The 20638-nt window shown below is 37.7% G+C and overlaps 2 protein-coding genes across 2 annotated transcripts; one reads left to right on the forward strand and one right to left on the reverse strand.

The window, feature by feature from the left end:
* Nucleotides 1–386: 386 nt before the first annotated feature.
* Nucleotides 387–5324, forward strand: eif3jb (eukaryotic translation initiation factor 3, subunit Jb). Its single transcript, XM_084405551.1, has 8 exons — nucleotides 387–583; nucleotides 674–765; nucleotides 2379–2433; nucleotides 2617–2705; nucleotides 2830–2944; nucleotides 3025–3225; nucleotides 4312–4385; nucleotides 4560–5324. Exons 1-8 carry the CDS (start codon nucleotides 562–564, stop codon nucleotides 4692–4694), a joined length of 783 nt encoding a protein of 260 aa, XP_084261677.1. The 5' UTR covers nucleotides 387–561; the 3' UTR covers nucleotides 4695–5324.
* A 527-nt stretch (nucleotides 5325–5851) lies between these two features.
* On the reverse strand, nucleotides 5852–13515 carry cilp (cartilage intermediate layer protein, nucleotide pyrophosphohydrolase). Its single transcript, XM_084405550.1, has 9 exons — nucleotides 13392–13515; nucleotides 12111–12265; nucleotides 11417–11479; nucleotides 11050–11319; nucleotides 10555–10731; nucleotides 10107–10421; nucleotides 9480–9588; nucleotides 9022–9179; nucleotides 5852–8892 (listed from the first exon to the last, which is right to left on the reverse strand). The coding sequence occupies exons 2-9, from the start codon at nucleotides 12175–12177 to the stop codon at nucleotides 6536–6538; spliced, it is 3516 nt and encodes a 1171-aa protein (XP_084261676.1). The 5' UTR covers nucleotides 12178–12265; nucleotides 13392–13515; the 3' UTR covers nucleotides 5852–6535.
* Between the last annotated feature and the right edge of the window lie 7123 nt (nucleotides 13516–20638).

Genomic DNA, 20638 nt, shown 5'->3' on the forward strand with positions numbered 1-20638 from the left:
TCATATTAGAATGATTTCTGAAGGATCATAAGACACCAAAGACTGGAGTACTTGCTGATGAAAATTCAGCTTTGCATCACAAAAATAAATTACATTTTAAAATATATTAAAAAAGAGAACCATTATTTTAAATTGTAATAATATTTCATAATATTACTGGGTTTTTTTGTTGTTGTTTTTTTTTTAACTGCAGGCTTGATGAGCATAAGAGACTTCTTGCAAAAGCATTAAAAATAGTAATGTTTCCAAACTTTTGACTGGTACTGTATGTATACAACAACAATCATTATTATTACCACCACCAATATTAATAAACATAAACATAATACAATAACAAAATATTATTAATAATGAAATTATTATTATTATGATGATGATGATGACCTGGCACAGCGGGCAGTAACGACCACACGAGGGCGTTGTAGCGCAGTGGTGCGCGCGCGGACTCCAGTCCTCCTACATCCCGTCAGCATGATGAAAGACAGAAGCGCGTAGATCAGAGCAGGTCTGTGCACATGCTTTCTCTCAGCTAGTACTTTAACTTACTCACACTAAGCCAAGATGGCGGATGCCGACGACTGGGGTAAGGAACTTTCAATATTTTGAGGTTACGTGTATGAGAGAGGGTGTCGGTCACTGTCTTAACCACGACATTATTTTGTTTTTCCGGAAGACGCTGACAGCTTCGATCCAAGCGAGCCGATCATTGTTGCCGCCGCTCTGCTGGATAAATGGGAAGGCGAGGACGAGGAGGAAGACGTGAAGGTAACGTGCGAATACCCATGCAATCAAAACTTTATCAATAATGAGCGTTTAAGTACTTTTAATTCTGTCTTCTCGAATGATATGTGACTAAAGGTAGCAGCACTAATATGGGCGATCATGGTGTATTTTTAGCCGTTTAGCTAACGTTAACCTAGAATAGGCCCGTTTTATTTAGAGATTCACCAGCTGTATCAAGTTGCGTGTTCACGATTTTCTAGTACACTGACAGTTTCTGTGTGTTTACGTCAGCAAACGTGTCATCTTCCAGTTTTACCGATCTGTTTATCTGACTGACAGATTCTCTTTCATCAATAATAACCTGCCAATCCATTACAGATTAATCAAACTAATATAGTAGCTTTGACAGCACGTCATTTTATGCGAGTGGCTGTGGTTGAAATGTATTAATATTGACTGATATGACGGGCCATGTGGACCTTCATTAGTAGCTTTTTATATGTGTTTTCGTTCATTTAAACGTGTTGCTAATCTTAGTTAATAAAATTGTTGTTGCTACTTTAACTTGTTAAATATACTAGTTAGCAGAGAACGTAGTACGCCGCAATTTACAGTTTCCCAAGGGAAGACATGCATGTCACGTTCTTGCTAGTCCCAAATCCTTTTTTTAAATCGGTTTTCGTTTCTTTTTACTATGCAAGTTTGTGTTCTACATCGCTGTCATGTGGATGCTGTAATTTTTGCGCCAGGCAGCAGCTGATTGAGTTCCTGTTGACGTCATTACGCGAGTGAGTCACGTTGCGTGTCGTGTTGACGCACAAATCTAGAATTCTCTCGCTCTCCGTCGTCTGATCTATGCGCGCGCACGTGTTATCGTCATTTACTGCGAGTTGTTTTGTTTGAAGGCAGCTCTAGAAATGCCTCGCTAAATGAACCCGTTGACTGAGGTCTCGAGAGTTCAAATCGACTTTTCTCCAGTGAAGAACCATGAAAACCTGGAAATGTCAGGGAACTGACATTTTATCATTTCTGTGCCTTAAAATAACATCTTTAAAAAGCCATGGAACTTTCTGTAGATCTAGTTGCTCAGCTCAAATCTGAGCTATCTTTAATCAGTTTTGTTTTAAATGACTACATAACCCTTGCTACCAATTTACTCAGTATTAACCGTTTATTAGCAGAAGAGAATTTGTTTAACTTGATGCCATGTCAGATGGTCTTTAATTGGGGATATTTTGGGGATATTTAATTTTATCAATCAATAAATTCCACTAGAAACAAACCTTGTTGTATTATTTAAATTTAATACTGTGAAGCTGCTTTGATACAATCTGTATTGTGAAAAGCGCTATACAAATATACTTGACTTGACTTAATATGGGGCTTAAATGTTGTTATTTTATAATCTTTGGTGCTGTAATTATAATGGCCAAATTAATCAAAAACACGTGTGCTCTTCTTTTATGGTGAATCAATTATGCTTTTTAAATTTCATTATATATGTAAGGAATAATGTTGAGGCAATATATTGTCCCAATTATCACATGGCTGCTTAACAAACAAGTAAATAGGAACAAGAAAACATTTGATTTGATTTTAAATTATTTTATTAGTTTGCATATGGTTGGTTACCAACTGTATCTTTCTGTCTCTAGGATAACTGGGATGATGAGGAGGAGGAGGAGAAGAAAGTTGAACAGATAAAAGCTGGTATTGATCTCTGTTGAGCTGTCATTTTTCACAATATAAATGTTGTAGGCAGAACAATAGCATATTTGTAAAACTGGGCATTAAGTAGATCTTTTGTTTTTTATTTGTTTGTGGTGTTTTATTACTGTTTTTCTTGGACCCATGTGGAAAGTACTCTTATGGTTTGATTTACATTTCCTTTAGAAGTGAAACCTCCTGAGAAGAAAAAATTAAGTGATAAAATAAAAGAGAAAGAAATTGCTGAAAAGAAAAAACAAGATGAGTTGAGGAAGGTAAGAGCAATATTATTAGTTGTATATTTACTCAATAATGAATGAAACCCTTTCTCTCCTGATTCTCATTTCTTGCCTATATTTCAAACCGTTTATAACCTTTGTTTTTGAAACTTGTGAATAGAAACAAGAATCAGCGATAAGTGAGAATCTATCACCAGAAGAGCTTATAGCAGAGAAGCTTCGACTGAAAAAGTTGCAGGAGGAGGCAGACTTGGAATTGGCCCGTGAGGCTTTTGGTAAGAAACTTATTTGAAATCTTCCATAGTCCATATTGTAAATGTGACAGTCAGTCATTGAACAAGCTTTCTGATTTCAGGTGTTGATCCTGCTGCTGCAAATTCTTCTACTACTGTTATGACAACAAACAATGACTCTGGAATTGAAGCCATGTGCCCCTCATCCAAAGATGACTTTGTTGCATTTGAAAAATTACTGAAAGATAAGATAACACAGTTTGAAAAATCAGTGCATTATTCCAGCTTTTTGGAGTCACTGTTTCGAGAGCTTTGTATTTCATGTAAGTGCAGAATTATATTTTGAGTTGTATGTGGATAATTATCTTCTTTTTTATTCTAAAAAAAAAAATGGATGTTTGTGACAAGGAATTTCTGATATATCTCCAGCTGTTTAGATTAAATGGTGAGTTGCGTAACCTAGGCATGTGACTGTATCAAATTGTTATGTTGCTGAAGCTTTTATCACGGTGTACGGTATTATCACGATATTGAAATAAGTTGCAAAAAAAGGTGTTGTCATACTATAACCGGTAGAACAATAGGCATCACTTTACAGTAAGGTCTCACTAGTTAATGTTGGTTAGTTCATTAACTAACATTAACAATGAGCAATAGCTACATTTGTTACAGAAGTTATTATTCTGTTCATGTTAGCTCAGGTCCATTAAATAATACAGTTACAACTTTCGTGTTATTTAATGTTAAAGATTAATAAATGCTTTAGAAGTATTTTTCATTGTCAGTTTATGTTAAATAATGGAGCCTTATTGTAAAGTGTGACTGAACAATAAAGAATCAAAACATTTTCAAACAATATCTAGGGCATGTTGTAGTCCAGATTAAAATGTAAAAATGTTTAAGTTATAATAGCCTATTATATCGTTAAATATTTAAGAATTCGGTGCTGCGATGAACACCATAGCGAACACAAAAATCTGAATGTCGGTTAGAAACATTTAAATACGGTTCAGAAACAGAAAGTAGCGCAGCTGCTTTGTTTATGGGGTTACCGGGGTAATGTTCCATCAGCGCCATTTGCTGTCAGAGAGTGAATGTACATTTTCATTCATTACGCCATGCGCTTCTCATGCGTGTTTACATCAGAGTGCGCGCATGCCTTTTTGACGCAGCATACAGCGGTGTTGTGCAGTTTAACCACTCGATGGGAAAAGTATTCTTAAAATGCATTTCAAAAAGCGGAATAATTCGTAATAAATAATTAGTTATAATTGATTACAATATTGTGCATGTTCATTATTGTGATATATCGTATTACCGTATATGGCACATGTCTAGCGTAAACATAAGACCATGCACGTCTGAATGCTAACCATTGTGCTAAAATATACTAACTTCTGTCTCTGTAGTGGAAGTAGATGACCTGAAGAAAATAAATACTACTTTGTCTGTTCTGCTCAATGAAAAACAAAAGCAAGAAAAGGTTAGTGGAATGATTTTACTGTTTTTAATCTTGTGTACTCGATTGAGGATGAAATTTATAGCCTCACATTTTTTTTATAGTTCTATAAAAAAAAAGTATTCATTATGGTCAAAATATCAATAGAAAAGTACTCTTAATAACAATCTTAATTTGTTGCTGTTGCATTATTCACAGGAAAAGAAGGCAAACAAGAAAAAGAAGAAAGGTGTACTTCCTAGTGGTGGATTGAAAGCAAAAATGAAAGATGACATTGCTGATTATGGTGAATTTGACGGTGGCTACGGCAATGAGTATGATGACTTCATGTGACGAAGGTTCATCTTCCCCTTCCCATTCCCTGTGTGCCCAGACGCCCCTGGAGACATTCAACATTTACCCGTTCTTGCTACTCAGTGCCATCTTGAACGCTGAACAATGTGTCAACCCTTTACTTCGTTCCAGTGGTGATAGACTCCTCATAAAGCTGCTATCAGCCCATTGTACCCCAGCGGCAAATGGGGAAAGGCAAATTTATTCAGATGGCCTTGAATTTATTTCAAAAATGTACTGTATGATGTGGGACATCTTTGATGGAGGCATTTCCTCTGATTGGCCTAAATAAGAATTTCAATGCCTTATAGAAAATATCTCTTGATTTCATTAAAAGTGGCTTATGTTTTTTAAGCTGTGCAATTTCAGTTACACAGAAGTAAAAAAAGTGATGCTCTATGCAAATTATTTTCTTCCAAGAATGTCCTTATTGAAAGTATGGTTATACTTTTCTTGCATATTTATACACACTTGGAAACAGTATCAGTTTCCAAATGTGAACTATAGTGTAATTCAGCATTTGAAATCAAAGTTTGTCAGTGCTTGGAGTCGACACTGCATAATTAACAGCTGGACCAGGTTGCTGCCAAGACTAGTCTTACAAGTTAGTCATCACATTATTAATTATTATTATTTTTTTTTTTTAAGACTTCATAACTGTGTAAAATCAGTTACATAAAAACATAGATTGGTCTTATTTGAAACCAAAAAGTAAGACTGATTGTCCCTTGACTAATCGCTTGTTGGTCATACTAGTACTGAAGTCACAGTCTTAACATAATGGCTGTGTTTATGCAACTGGTCCCAGAAGTGGCACACTGATTAAATGAAGAGATGGAAAAATGAAAGTAAAACAAACGAAACCAAGCCTCATTGAATCTGTTGAATTTTGACCTTGCCATCATATGAATGCAGAAGTCTACTACTTGTGCAGTTGTTCTCCACCAAAGTATATTTTAAATTAACTCAGTATTGCTGCACGCTCGATCAGCTAATTAATGATATTTAATATTGCTGGTTATATGACATAATATGGTAAATTTGCATCACTAGCTGAAGCAAACAGGTGTTCTGGTTTTGTTTCACCCATTGTTACTATACAGTAGCTTCTACAGGTATGTATGAACTAAAATTAAATAAAAATGAAACTTATCAGCAAAAATGTTTATAAGAAAACAGCTTAGAGGATTTTTTGTACAAATTTATAAATTGGGCAGTGACAATACAACTCAAATGCATTTTTTTTTTTTTTTAAGAATCCAATAAAATCATTGGTCTAAAATAATGACATTTTTCTAAAGGTTTTGGACATCTTAAAAGAGTTTTTCTAATTAATGAATGATAAAGGGCATACATGATTGTTTAGCTGGAGATGTTGTGTTCAACTGCTTTGTCTGGAGTATGCAATAAATATTTGACTATTTACAATTTCAAGTAGTAAAATATTTACCACAGTACAAGTGAGTAGACAATATGTAAATGAAAAATGACATGAAGCACACATTCCTTTGGAGTTGCTTTGCTTAAAAAAAATATTGATTTTAGTTTTGTTAGGCTTTTAATAGGTGAAATTATTAAAATAAAATGATCCACTCTAATGTGAATTTGCTTTGCAATTCCTAAAATCTGTAAAATTGTTTGCCAGTTAATGTGATCAACAAACCTAAATTACTGAAGAAATTTGAAAAGACTTTGCCCCAGCCTTGTTCAAATACTGTACGTCTGTAATTTTCTTATTGCTAAGTTTGAAAATGACTTGAATCCAGTAACTCTCATAAGAGCAGTCCCCATAGAGACTGGGTCTGTCTTGTCTCATGTAGAGTTTTAAAGTTCTTGGAATATCAACCAACGGTCTGGGCACGTGTGTAGGAATTACGAGTACTCCTCCTCTTACTGCTGCGAGGTGCTGCTGAGCCGCCTCTCTGCCTCCGGTTTCCTCTTCCTTGCCGTGCACTTCCAGCTGTGGCTTGACCCAGTGAGTTCTGCATCTGCTGGAACATACTCTGCCTAGTGACCTCTTTATCACCACAGGTGAATGTTAATGCCACACCTTCATTGCTCTTCATGACTCGAGAGGTGCCATCTGATGTACCATCAAAGCAACGGCCAAGTGCAATTTCTTTGGCTGTCCGGGGGTCTTGGTCAGTCACAGTATAGATACCGTAGTTGTGGCCCAGAGGGTCCAGAGGTGCAAGCATGGTGAACTCATTTGTGTCATTGTTGACAGCCAGTGGAAGGTGATTCACCAAGTATTCCTGTAGCATGCTGTTTACACTGTCTCGCTTGCAGCTGCCCTGAGGTATTACCTTCACGAGGGTCCGATCCACTCTGTCTTGATCGTAGAGCATCCCACTGCACTTAAACTCCAGACACACAGCTGAAACAGTTGACTGGTCCATGTCCCGGATGCTTCTGGTGTCACGGATGCCATACAGTTGGCCAACGGTTTTTGGATGGGTACCTCCCATATTGCGAGAACGAACATTGATCTCATGGGGACTGTTGAGTTTTACTTTAATGTAGCAGGCCCTGTATTCCATGGGCTTTGGCCACCAACTCAAGTAGTCCTCAGTCCAGCTCATAGGATCGTCCTCATTGAAAGGCACTGTGTTGTAATCATACCGATCTCCTTCAACTCTCGAGAAACGAAAGTGAGCTGCGCTGAATGGAGCTTCCTCACACTCTTTAAGCTTGTCAAACGAATAAACTGGACCATTGGCCTCCTCAGCTGCGTTTGACCGGGGTTTGGCCACATTCATGCTGAATGCTGTCTTTTTTATTCTGCGATCGTCGTGGTCCGTACGTCTATAGTTAAGTTTATTCAAATAGGGTTGTGGGACGCCAATTATGTTAGGATTCAACTTTGGAGAGGATGCTACTGCCTCTAGCTCTTCTCCCCCAAGGTTGGCCATGACGTAGGCCGAATATGCATCTGCTTTCTGTTCATCACAGAAGGCTGGAAGGCACGCACCATTTGGGCCAGTGATGACACTGTCAAATCTACCCCAAGCCCGAGGGTTGGTTGAAAACCCTGGTGTGGGCTCCATATTTATTAAAGTCATCACGACTCCTTCAACTTGCTCACTTGGCATGTACCGGTCGCTACGGAAAGCCCGCGCTTTCACGTAACATCTCCTGTTCTCAGGTACATCCAAGTTAAATAGCCGCCTCTCACGGATTTCCATGTTACCTATGAGAAAGGTCCTCTCCTCTCTTTTCCCCCTTTGCTTCTTCTCAGCATGGAACTGGCCCTCTTCCTCCCACAAACCTGTCTCAGGATTAAGAGACCATAATTTCATGGTCTTTAAGTGCTCGGGCATCTTCACTTGTGCTGCATCGAGTCGCACTTTCACCTCTCCGGCGTTGAGCGACTCGCCTCCTTCTTCGTCCCTAAAGTCCACTGAGAACATTCCATAGGTCCTCAAGGGCAGAGTGTCACCTTCATCACCAATGAAGTTGAGATCACTTTGGGCAGCCGCTGCTGTTGATACATCCCTGGGGTCGAGGAAAGTCACACTGGCTTTGACATTTCCCATGAACACTTCTCCATTTTCTTTATAGAATGCATTGGGTGGGATCTCAATCTCAGCAATGGGATCCTGGCCTTCTACCTCACCAAGATCTAGCTTATTAGTTTCTCTTGAGCTGATGGTCACAGCTGGCTTTTTCCTCAATAACTTGATCTCATAGAACACAGCTCCACCTTTAGGATTGAATGGTAAAACTTTTGTGGTGTTCACAAACTTCTGCATGTTGTCCACAAATGTGAGGACTAGACGCTCTGTGTTTGTTGGTACCTGGATTGAGAATGTGCCTTTGTATCCAGTTCGACTTACTCTTGTGCCATCCATGTAGATGTGTCCAAACCTCATGGGCTCATCAGTGTCTGCTGCAATAGCACGTCCACGAATGATAGCTTTTGTGTCCACACATATTTTGCAACCACACTGAGTCACTACCATGATGGGCAACTGATATCCCTGACATTTAATCTCTTTCTCCTCCATGTTTGAAATTCCACAGCAGTAAGACACTGAGTCTTTGCATCTGATGCCGTTATCCAGCTTCCCTGTGCATGTGGATGTTGGGCATCTCCCCACATCGTAATACAAAGAGTTAGTCTCGTTTTGAAAGCAGTCATGTGGTAGGCGGATCAGGTGGGAATCAGGCTTAGGGTTGCATGACGGTGCCTTTTGGCCTTAACACAGAAATAGATAGAAAACAGATAAATACCAAAATAAGATCACACTATTTGTAAAGTATTTTGATAGATACCTTTTAGGTAAATTTGAAATATGTATAGTTAAAGTAGGATATAAGGGCACACCAATAACCGTGAGGGTGGCTGGTTTGGATTTGATGGCTCCGTTCTCATTACTGGCTCTGCAGTAGTATTCTCCAATATGGTCCAAACTGAGATTCCTCAAAACCAGTGTCTCGTCATACTGATATTGACTCCTGTCCAGCAGAGTGCCATTGTGGAACCTAAAGATTTACGACAGTGATTATGATTGTGTTTTCACATTCAGGATAACTGTTGTCATGGGGTGGGGACCAATTCTTAATTGCTAAGAAATAACCTGGTTTGTTTAAACTGTCTTTATTTACACCTGTCACATTCTTTTGAAGGAACATAAGACATGAGGGCTTTGACTTTAGATAGTAGATGCTGTTTGTGATTCTCTACTTTTTCATTTAATGCCATCTAAAGGGCAACATGGTTTCCTTGTGTTCTGCTAAAATTCTATAGTGAACATCAATTCATATCTGAAAGCATAATCTTACCATTCATACTGGTTTGGTTCAGGTGTCCCATCAACCTTACAACAGAAGGCAGCTGTCTGACCTTCCCTTCTGGCCTTGTTCTCAGGGTTTTTCAGCACATACAGTTTTTCTGAGGAACACAGCGAAAAACGATTGTGTTACGTGTATTGATCTTGTACACCCATTTTTTTGCTTTGATGACCTTTAATGATTGGTTTCTGTTATGTATTCTGCATTGTTGCAAATTCTGCAGAATTTTCACCAAGATAATGTTATATAGCTAGCTAACATGGATGAGGTTTTGTCTAAATAGCAAAAAGGAATTGTGATCATCTCGAAAGCATCAGTACAAATGTGTTAAACTACAAACCAATCAGTAATGTTTTTTATATGCCATTGTTTTCCAGCAAAAGTGTGTTTTTGAATTTATGGAGTTACATAATAGCTGCATACTTATAGCTTGTATTTATTTTTTAGCATGTAAAAAGATAAATTATTTTAGTGGGGGGAAAAATAAAAATAAATAAAACAACATTTAATAAAAATTACACACGCATCTTCAAAAAAAAAGAAAAATTCTTAAGGTAGTATTCTAATGCTAATACAGAATAGGTTAAATGCATTCAAGGTCATTAAAAGAATCATTACTTGCTCTCTCTAGCTTCAAAAGGAGGACGGACGTGCGTTCGGTGCTTGGTGGCACAGTGACTTGGTGTGGAGCATGATTATTCAGCCTGATCATCAGAGTGCTGTTGCCATCAGGGCAGATTCCAGGGATCTGAAAGTGCCCATTGTGATCAGTAACGGTGAGGAGTTTTGCCCTGGAACCAGCACGGAGAATGGCAGCTCCAGGTGCAGGGAGACCCCCGGCACTACGGACTGATCCTAAAACTGTATGATCCTGGCACATGCAGCCATCACACTCATCGTTTACTTTGCCCATCATGCACTGCAGATCACAGCCTAAGGAAGAAAAGGGGAAAGATATTTTTTTAACAAGAAATGGTAGGATGACAATAAAGATTCAAAGATTTCTTGTCTAAATGACAATAAAATTATAATTTTTTATCTTTAGGAAACTGAGTAAATGCATTACGTGGGCAAGGTGGCCCTTGGCATGACCTGGCCTCGACCGTTTGGCCATTGCATTGTTTAGAAGTGGATTTGCAGCTTCTAGAGCGATGCTGTGTTGCCACCTGATTGCATTGGGCTGGACACACACTCCAGTCTGACCATGGACCCCATATCAGTTCTTCATTATCTGAAACAATGTCTGAATGGAGAGAGGGATAATATACATTTATTTACAATGTATTTATAGGGTGTCATCACCTTACAAAAACTGTGATGTTAACTCATGGTAAACTTAAAACAACAGATTTCTGAATAATTATTTGTGCAGAATCCACCTTTTCTATATTTAATTTGAATACATAATCTGCTCACCATTATTATCAGAGAAATGTGCACAATAAAACTTTGAACATTACAGTATTTATTTATAATGATTGTTAGAAGCATTATTCCCTTTAAAGCAGGGAATAGTTGTAGTTTGAAACATTATTTGGCTTATAGAGCCGCATTTACTTACTTCTAGGACATAGGAAGCGTACAGCATAGTTTGAGCAGTTCATCCCAACAGGCTGTTCATCATTGACACACCAGAAGCCTACAACCGGGTCAGCATGTACTCTTTCCCCAGTGCTGCGAGCTGGGATCCATTCGGTAGTGCGTGCCTCTAGAGCTCGAGGAACCTCACACACACGCGCTCGATAATAAAAACGAATGGCATTCAGGTTCTCATAGTCTCCTTTTCCTCCAGGGTGATCTACATTGAACCATGTGGTCCACTCGTAATTATCTGAAGAAAATGACATTTTTATGGCTTTAAACATCCATTTGGATCTCCTTTTGAAATATTTCATTGGCTATATATTGTCAGAAACATATACACCTACCTTCATTATGGTACACAGCTGGGTTTGGTCTCCATGATGTCCCCATGATGTTTCTCCATGTCCCTAATAAAGGAAACAAAAGCTTTATTTCTTAAAATCTTAGCACAGTATCTCAGTTTTACCTTGCTAATTCGAAGAAAGCCAAAGTTTTGAGGAAAAAAAAAAGTGTTAATTAATTCTATGATGCAGTCCAGTGATGGGCTTAACTTACTTTTGATGTGGTAAAGAAAATAAAGCATATTGTAGATTAATCAAGGCTTATTGTCATGAGCCTAACTATGGAAGTGAAAATGTACATATTTTCGTTCCCCTTTCAGAGCCCTTTTCTTTATCCTGACATGCAGAGTACAACAGAGATTTCCGCTAGTGGTTCACACACAGAGTAGAACCAATTGCTAGCAGGTGTCTTTCTGCCGCTGGCTCGCAAAAACACCTCAGCTTCTGGATATACGGGGACACCAGAACAATGTTGCCTTTCCTGCAATAATGAGTTTGCTGAAGAGAGGTTTGGGGGTTGGGGTATTGGAAGAGTCATGTTTCTAAGAGCCAGCTGTCAATATTCTGTTGAAATCTTTCAGCTTCTGCCACAAGCAATGCCATGCCAGATGACTGCATTAACAATAACTTGCATTAGCATTTAAGTGTGAAATGTGCTGATTCAAATGACGTTCACAGGAGTTTTGCCAAAACAAACCTTGAGAAAAAGTGCCTGTAATTTCCAACAGAAACAGAAGAAAGGTCCATGCTGAGAGGCAGCCCATCCTGGCTCCCTGTTAATGACCTCTGACCTCTGGTAAAGACCCTCTCACACACAGCTCCTTCAACACAAGAATAGTCCAGACACAGATCCTATGCCAATCAGATATTAATATAAAGACCATTAGTAAATTGTACAGAAGGAAATGGACCATAGTATTTTCACTTCAGTAAATCATACAGGAAACTCTCATGTGTCTTTTTTTCTTTTCTTTTTTTTTCTTCTTTTTTTAGCTTATTATGAACTCATTTCAACCTTTCCAGATTCAAACGGACCAAGAAAAATGATAAAATTAGTGTACTGAAAAACTTTCCATTTTACATAAACAACCAAAAGACTTTAAACAGGATGAAGTAATACAGTGGAGATCATGAATACTCCTGTTAAAACAAATACAAGCTGCAGAGAAAGAGCTTAAAGTACTTAAAGCTGCTCTCAAATATCACATCTGTGAGAGCCATCACTGTGTGTCAAGGGAATGCACAACTGTTTTTACATCCTGCCAGAAAACTCAGACCTAACTACATTCCATATGCACATAGAAAGATTTGTGTATGGAAAAACAAAATGCAGTCAATTTTAACAGTCTCTCCCCATATTAGAATTTGTTAAGGCTTTAAAAGTCTACACACAAAAAGACTAATAGTATACTTCAAAATGCAACATTTTGTTTTGATGTCAAAATCAGACTATACACTCAAAAGCAAAAGCTATCACAAGGGCAGGGCAGTACCATTTCAGGTTACACTTTATTTTAAGGTGACATTGTTACTGTGTACTTACACAAACAAGTACTAAGTAATATTAATTAACTACATGTACTTACTAGGGTTAAGGTTATGGTTTGTTACTTTATAACTAGTCATTACTATAGTAGGTACATGTAACATGTAAATATGACACCTTAAAATAAAGTGTTATACCTAAAATGTACATTTTGAAGGGTACAACCCTAGTGACAGCTTTTGTAACTGATATGTAGATAAAATCATTTGTACATACAAAAAAAAAAAAGAAAGAAATAGCAACAACATCCAAATTCATGACTGAACAGATATTTTTTTCTCAAACATCCATATGACCAATAAAAGAAATCTACAACTGCAAGGAAATTACTTTCCACTGTAAACAATTTAGAAAGCATTAGTGTCTGAATCCAAATCCTCAAAATGTGGTTACAGAAAAGAAAGCTAAAAATCGGAGAAAATGATACCTTACCAAAGCAAATGTTTCTTTGTGAAATGGAAAGCTCTTGTACTCCTGCTTGCTTCCGTGATGTATTTACAGAGCAGTTGCTAAATAGTTGGAGTGAGAAGGAGAGAGAGAGAGAGAGAGTGAATGTGAAGTCCAGGTCTGTGTTCAGTACTTATATAGCTCAGCCCTGAGCCATAGATTCGGCTCTCTGCCATGAAATAACATCATGGTCCAGGCTAGCACTATCTACTGCTCCTGTACAGTCAAGGAAAGGGCTGGATTTCACAGTCAGGGCTATCCTGGAACAATGTTCTTAAAGAAATGAAAGTGAAATGAATTGATAGATGTCAGTTGTTGTTTTTTTTGTCCTATAGTAGCAAGTGTCAAAAGTATTCATATGGTTGTAAGTAGACAGAGACAAAAACACAAACACACACACACAGTGTTTTTTCCCCATAATGATTCGCAGTTGTGTCAGCACTGTGGTGAGATATTCGTTGCTGTGAGTATGTTTAGTTATGCAACATTCACAAGAAAGCCATTCAAGAATGAAATCCATGCATTTCAAACACATGAAAGCCATTATGTGACTCTTTCTCAAACACATTAGCATGTTCTTTCCCATCTGTCCCTCTGAATGTGTTGATAAACAATATGAGTGATTTGTAACACTAAAGAGCCAACAGCAATACACTGTGGCTTTTCAGTCATGATGTCAGATTCTGCAGAACAAATCCACCATATCAGCAGAACATAAAACTGTCTGATTGAAAACTGTAAGAAATAACAGACCCCAGGGTCAATGGGAAGTCAGAGCAAAATATGCCTAAAATATAGCAATATGGTCAATATCAGGTCTTGCTTTAGATAAAAGAAAGTGTTACTTCTTGCATCAAGGTCTTTTAAGATCTCACATTCATATCTCACCTACTTAAATTAAATCTGACTTTATTATTAAATCAAACTTTAAACAGAGCAATGGACAAGTTTGTATGGTTTAAAACAACATAGTTTCAGTCCATTGGCCCTGTTGAAATTCAATATTTACTAACTGCTTCTTGAGGATTAGCTTTAAATGCCTAACATATGCAAATACTCAATTCAAAGCACTTATTGTATATTAACGTAAGATATATCAGAATGGACAGTCATTTTAAGTCAGTCGCACAGACAAGTTTTAGTTATTTTTATGGGACTTTAGTCTCATGATATAAAGCCATTTTACTGTTTCAAAATTCAAAGGTCATTGTTAAAAAAAAAAAAAAAAAAAAAAACTTTCTTCATTGTCTAGGGCATAATTAATGAATGTTTGTGATGCCGTTGCCATGCTGGCTTAGTTGTTCGAATTAAGAAACACCAGATGTTCTGGGACATAGAGCATATTGTAAAAATATGTTCATCAACTTCATAATGAATGTCTCTGTATACTCGTATCTCTGGAATTCAAATGACCTTCATTACCTTGTCTCGTGTTACCTGTGGCTCAAGGCCACACTGATTTGTGGTCTTTTATTTTTCTATGTCTGAAGAATTATTCCATTATTAGTATTTGTTTAAGACATTTCACTTGAGCAATAGCGTTACTGCTGTTTTATGGTGGTGATGGCTGTGATTCAGCTACAGATAATCACAAGCAGGATAATATTCAGCACTAGAGCACGGTTGTGAAACAGATCGGAACACAGAAATGGCTGAAATCCATTTTCAACTTCCTGATACATAATGGCTTACAGTTCCTTTTTCACAGGCAACATTTAGGCCCAGCATGCATGAATGGAAAAGTAGACAGCACCAATTAAAATCTTACCTCAGGTTTTCTGGACACTAAATGTCGCATGGACGTCCTGTGTTGAGGCAATTTGTTAGAGTGTGAGGTCATTAGAACAGTATAAAAACAGGAAGAAGTTAGTGTCCCAGTGTTCACAATTCAGTAACAATGAAGACACTATTATGAATTTTAGGGTTAGAGGTTCTTGTTGTTCCCTATGAAGAGCACAACCACAATCAACCCTCAAACACACACAATTTACACACACACATTCTTTTTCTCCTCTTTCATCACTTGCTAAAATAACTATGGCACTACAGTGGTGGTGTGGTGCCAGATGTCAATACCATGGCACTGAAGGATTACCATGTACTGCACTACAAGATACTGCAAAGAATATCATGGTACTACCATGTTAATGTAAAAAAAAAAAAAAAATCATGGAATTTGTTTATTCAGAACACGCACTGTACAGTACAGTTCTTCTCATCAGCAGCAGTTTAATAGCTGTACTGCACTGTAATCTTGTGAGGTTTCTTTATGAGGCCATTTAAAGTGGACTGCTGCTCTTCAAACAACTTATTTCTCTCTAATTGAGCAGGACAGGACCTGAAGGGTGGGCTCACGGAGACAAACTGGAAAGACAAACAAAAACAGACAAACACAGTCGCCTAGCAACAGGCAAAGACTCAAGACAAGTAATGGCACACGTCAATACCTCAGTAAGAACACATTTGTGTGAAAAGTGAATGGACTCATTTCAGTTCAAACCAAGTTTCTGTAATTTGGGTAAAGATTGTTTCATCATTTAAGTCATGGTAAAGTCGAGTATTCAATGACCCCCTCTTTTTAGACTGGACTTTATCAAAGCTTCTGTTGCGCTTCTTGTAGTAGTGCAATGTGTCTGGTCAAACAGTTTTCATTAGTGTTGTTTAAGGTCTCTGTTCCAGACGTTTTATTGTGGCCATCCAGGCAAAACTAATCGTGACCGTCAGATACATGTGATGGCTAAACTCAGTGGGTCTGGACCCAAACTGAATCATATGGGACTGGGGTTCTTGAGGAAGCTTGACTTAATGACTACACCAGTGAAAGTATGCAGAGCAGCTTCTGGTAGGGTCATTAAGGGGCCTGGACCCCAGGAAGAACACGTTAACCTCTTTCCTCTTGCCGTTCAGAAGGATGCACACATTCCCTGAAGTGGCATGATTCACTGTGAGAGGGAAATCAGAATCGGTTGAGCCTGTGGATCAATAACATATTAAACAGATTTGTTGGACATTGTCTTGTGTCTTTTATCTCTGTTTCAGATAAGAGTAAGTTTTGTTCCAGATTTACTTGGGAGTGTATGAAATATTCCAAAGATCAAACACATAGCCAAATAAACGTTTAAAGGACATGTTCAACATTTACTCACAAGCACATGACCTGAGGCAAAAGCAATGAGCGCTTTTCAGCATGAACCTGCCCTGCAGCTGTAAAACACAAAGACATGCAGAATGGTCCATGAGATTGAAAACATGTGGCAGACCTGCAAGATGGATGAGATGTGCTTAGACCAGAGGGGATGAAATCTTCAAACTTTCTAACATCCATTTGTTCATTCAGACTCAGCCTCTAAAAAAGGATAAACTTCAAGGAAAATATGCTTCAAATCTTCCTGTCTTCATATAAGGGAATAAAATTACACACTTGAATTGCTTTGAAGAGTCAAAGGGTGCCTTTTATTTGAGCTCCAAGAATATGTCATTTCTTCCTGAACATCAGTATGCATCAGTGTCCTCCCTCTTTCTGATGAATTAATGAATTTCCATGGCTTTTCAATAACCTTTCCAGTCATTTGTTATTACTGGATAAACATTTGTAAAAAATCGTGTTGATTCAGTCCATTTCACTATTTTATGAACTATATAAAAAAAAAGGTTTTACTTTACGCAAGAGCAAACTATCTGGTGAAATATTTTAAGGCAAAACATAAGTAAAAAACACAAACAAACATGTCAATTCACTATAGAAATTATGACTTTTCTATGACTGGTAAACACAATTTTAAAATTCCATGGTATTTCCACGAGCATGGGAAACCTTATTAACCTTATACAGAATGTGAAACCCTTATAAAGAAATGTATATTTCATTCACACAAGATCACTCTGTAGAGAACAATTGGTGAAGAAAAGAATTCAAAAATAAATGAGCAACTGAATTTTGCTGTTTGTCCCTTTTTAAAAACAGTGTTTCTCTTATGTACTTTTCCTGATGTCTAATACTATAAGAATGGAGGCAGTGTTTAGAAACAGATCATTAGTGATAAATGTTTTGAAAAGAAATACCAATGTGAGAAATGTAAAACCTCTGTTGATAAACAGTCTGCATGAAAAATGTCAAAATGTGTGAACAAAAAATGTCGAGCTGTTGATAGTTCTCTGGTCCTTTCTCAGAACTATGATAATATTTTTTCTTTGTTAATCTATTGCATTGGTTAACAAAGTGTATGTTGTGATGGGATTTAAAAGATGTGTTGACGTTTGAATTTGAAACACATTATTGAATTTTTGCACATTGTTAATGAGTCTGAAGTGAAATTCCAGCACTGTCGATGGCTGTTTTAAGGCTATGAAAGGCAACCTTAAGACGTTTTTATGCTGGACCGTTTAGTCACAGCAGCGTCCTCACACTTTGCTAAAAGTGTCCACAAATCTGCTCACCTCCTGTGGATTTCTGCATGAGGATCTGGACATTCTGCACTTTCACATTTGTCTTGGGAATCAAAAGTAAGAAAAGCCAAAGAGACAAATCTTTGGCTAATAAAGCAGTGTGTGTCTGTGTGTGTGTGTGTGTGTGTGTGTGAGAGAGAGAGAGAGAGAGAGAGAGAGAGAGAGTGTGTGTGTGTGAGAGAGAGAGAGAGAGAGAGAGAGAGAGAGTGTGTGTGTTTGAGAGAGAGAGAGTGTGTGTGTGTGCGTGTGTGTGTGTGTGTGAGAGAGAGAGAGAGAGAGAGTGTGTGTGTGTTTGAGAGAGAGAGAGTGTGTGTGTGTGTGTGTGTGTGTGTGTGTGTGTGTGTGTGTGTGTGTGTGTGTGAGAGAGAGAGAGAGAGAGAGAGAGAGAGAGAGAGAGAGAGAGAGTGTGTGTGTGTGTGTGTGTGTGAGAGAGAGAGAGAGAGAGAGATAGCAGGACGGAGAGGGGGGAGATGGGAGGAACATCAAACAAACAGTGTGAACAGGGTGGTGAATCAGTCTGTCTCCTACCTAACTCTAAGTGACCCTCTTTAAGATGTGGCTATTACAATCACATTTTGAGAGTGTTTTTCACAAACAGATTACATCACTGTCTGGGACCTCCAGGCCAGCCTCCTTCCTTCTTTTCCGGCGTTCACGTTATCAAAAAAAAACACACAAAAAAACCATGGAAAAAGAATACAGAGAGTGAGACACATGAAACAGAAAAAGGAGAAAGCCTTTAGGTTCTAGGTAAACATCTGTTTCTTGTTCTCGATTAATGTTTGGGCTTCTGAAATCACAATCAGATGGCTGAGCTAAAACAAATTCAGGTCTGCTTTTAAAACCCATTTCACCAGCCTGACTACAACACTAACATTCTATTCTTAAGACATTATTGGTAAAATTAACGGTATCAGTATTTAATCACATTCTGGGCCCTCTTAAATATATTAAAATATAATAATTAAAGCATAATGTATCTCTGTGTCATAGTCATGGAGATGTGCAGTGTGACCCCTGAAACCTTATGTTTTTATATTTTTTTAATAGAAAGACAATCTAAAATCCAAACTCCAAACTCCATGCTCACCTTTCACAGACTTACATAAGAAGCCTATTGCCTGCTCCTTTGAACTGGTTCTCCACAGCCTCTTTAAAAGGTATTGGACACTATTCGTCCTCGTGCTCTGTTCATAAAATTTATCAGCCTATTAAACACCATTGTTTCTGCATCGTTCATCATTCTGGTGACATTTTTAACTCAGTTCTGAGGACATTATACTATTATACAAATATTTTAAGCACCTAACTGCATTCCTATCCTTAAACCTAACCATTTCATAATAACAATATAAATGTAGGCAGATAAAAATCTTTATTAAAAATAAATAATAGACATGAAACATGAACATTAAACAAAACCCAAAACTAAATGTGACAATATTATTACAAATAAAAATAACTGTTTTCTATTTTAATATATTTATATAATGTAAAAAATGTATTTATTCCTGCAATGGCAAAGCGGAATTTTTAGCATCTAAGCATGGTGATTGGTGCTTAAAGGTCCCATGACATGAAATTTTCACTTTCTGAGGTTTTTTAACATTAATATGAGTTCCCCTAGCCTGTATATGGTCCCCAAGTTTCTAGAAATTTGAATCGGTGTAAATCGAGCTTTTGCTATCTTTCTCTGCCTTTGAGAAAATGGAGGCTCAATCAGGCTGATCTTGAATCTCCTCCTTATGACGTCATAAGGAGAAATGTTACCTCCCCTTTCTCTGCTTTGCCCGCCCAGAGAATATTTCCCGACCATGAGAAAATGAGCTAGGAAGTAGGAACGCGCGCGCGCGATTTTAGTTTGTTCACGAGAGATATCATGGCTTTTGAGCGAGCGAATAATTGCTCATTAACTGCCTGGATGTACAAATGAACATCGTAGCCTTCATCCAAGCCCCAGAAGAACCAGTGGATTAATTTCATTTTCTCTGGAAATGCGCCGACACAACTTCCCAAAGTTTTGCATGTCTGCGGCAAACATTTCACCGACGACTGTTCCCTCAACTTGGGTCAATACAGAGCTGGGCTTGCTGAACGTCTGAAACTAAAGTCTGGATCAGTACCAACTCTCTTTGGCTCAGCTACACACCTCGGACAAGCAAGTCAACTAATGATATATAAGTGTGTTGCTTGTTTACTGTTTATGGTTACCTAGCTTGTTACACGTAGAATGTGGACACACACACTGTAACGCGAGTGTTGTACACTTCTTTGTTATTTGGATAACCGTTTTCCTGTTGGTTATATATGGTGCGCGCGATATCCGCATTTCAATAAGATAAATTACAGACGTTACAGATCTCTGTACTAGAACATCTAGACAAAATAAACAGTTTTCCCCCCATGCTATATATATATATATATATATATATATATATATATATATATATACTTTTATATATATTACTTTTAATATATATGAAATATAAATTATGTAAACAAATAAATTATGTAATATCATTTTGTCGTTTCATAGATCTAATTTTAAGTATTATTGTTATTCACTAAAGTACCGTCTCCAGACATAATATTTTAAACTAACCATTCGGAAACGTCCTGCTGGTGCTGCTGAGTTGCAACTTCTTCATCCGTTGCTTCTCCATCTGGATCCGATTCTGGGTCGAACTGAAATGCTTGAACGACTGCGTGTCTTCGTGCCATTGCAATAACGTTACATCCAACGTAAACATGCATGGTACCGTTGCTCAATAGTATGTTCCTGCAAG

Source organism: Rutilus rutilus (assembly GCF_951802725.1).
Source record: "Rutilus rutilus genome assembly, chromosome: 3".
Taxonomy (NCBI): Eukaryota; Metazoa; Chordata; class Actinopteri; order Cypriniformes; family Leuciscidae; genus Rutilus; species Rutilus rutilus.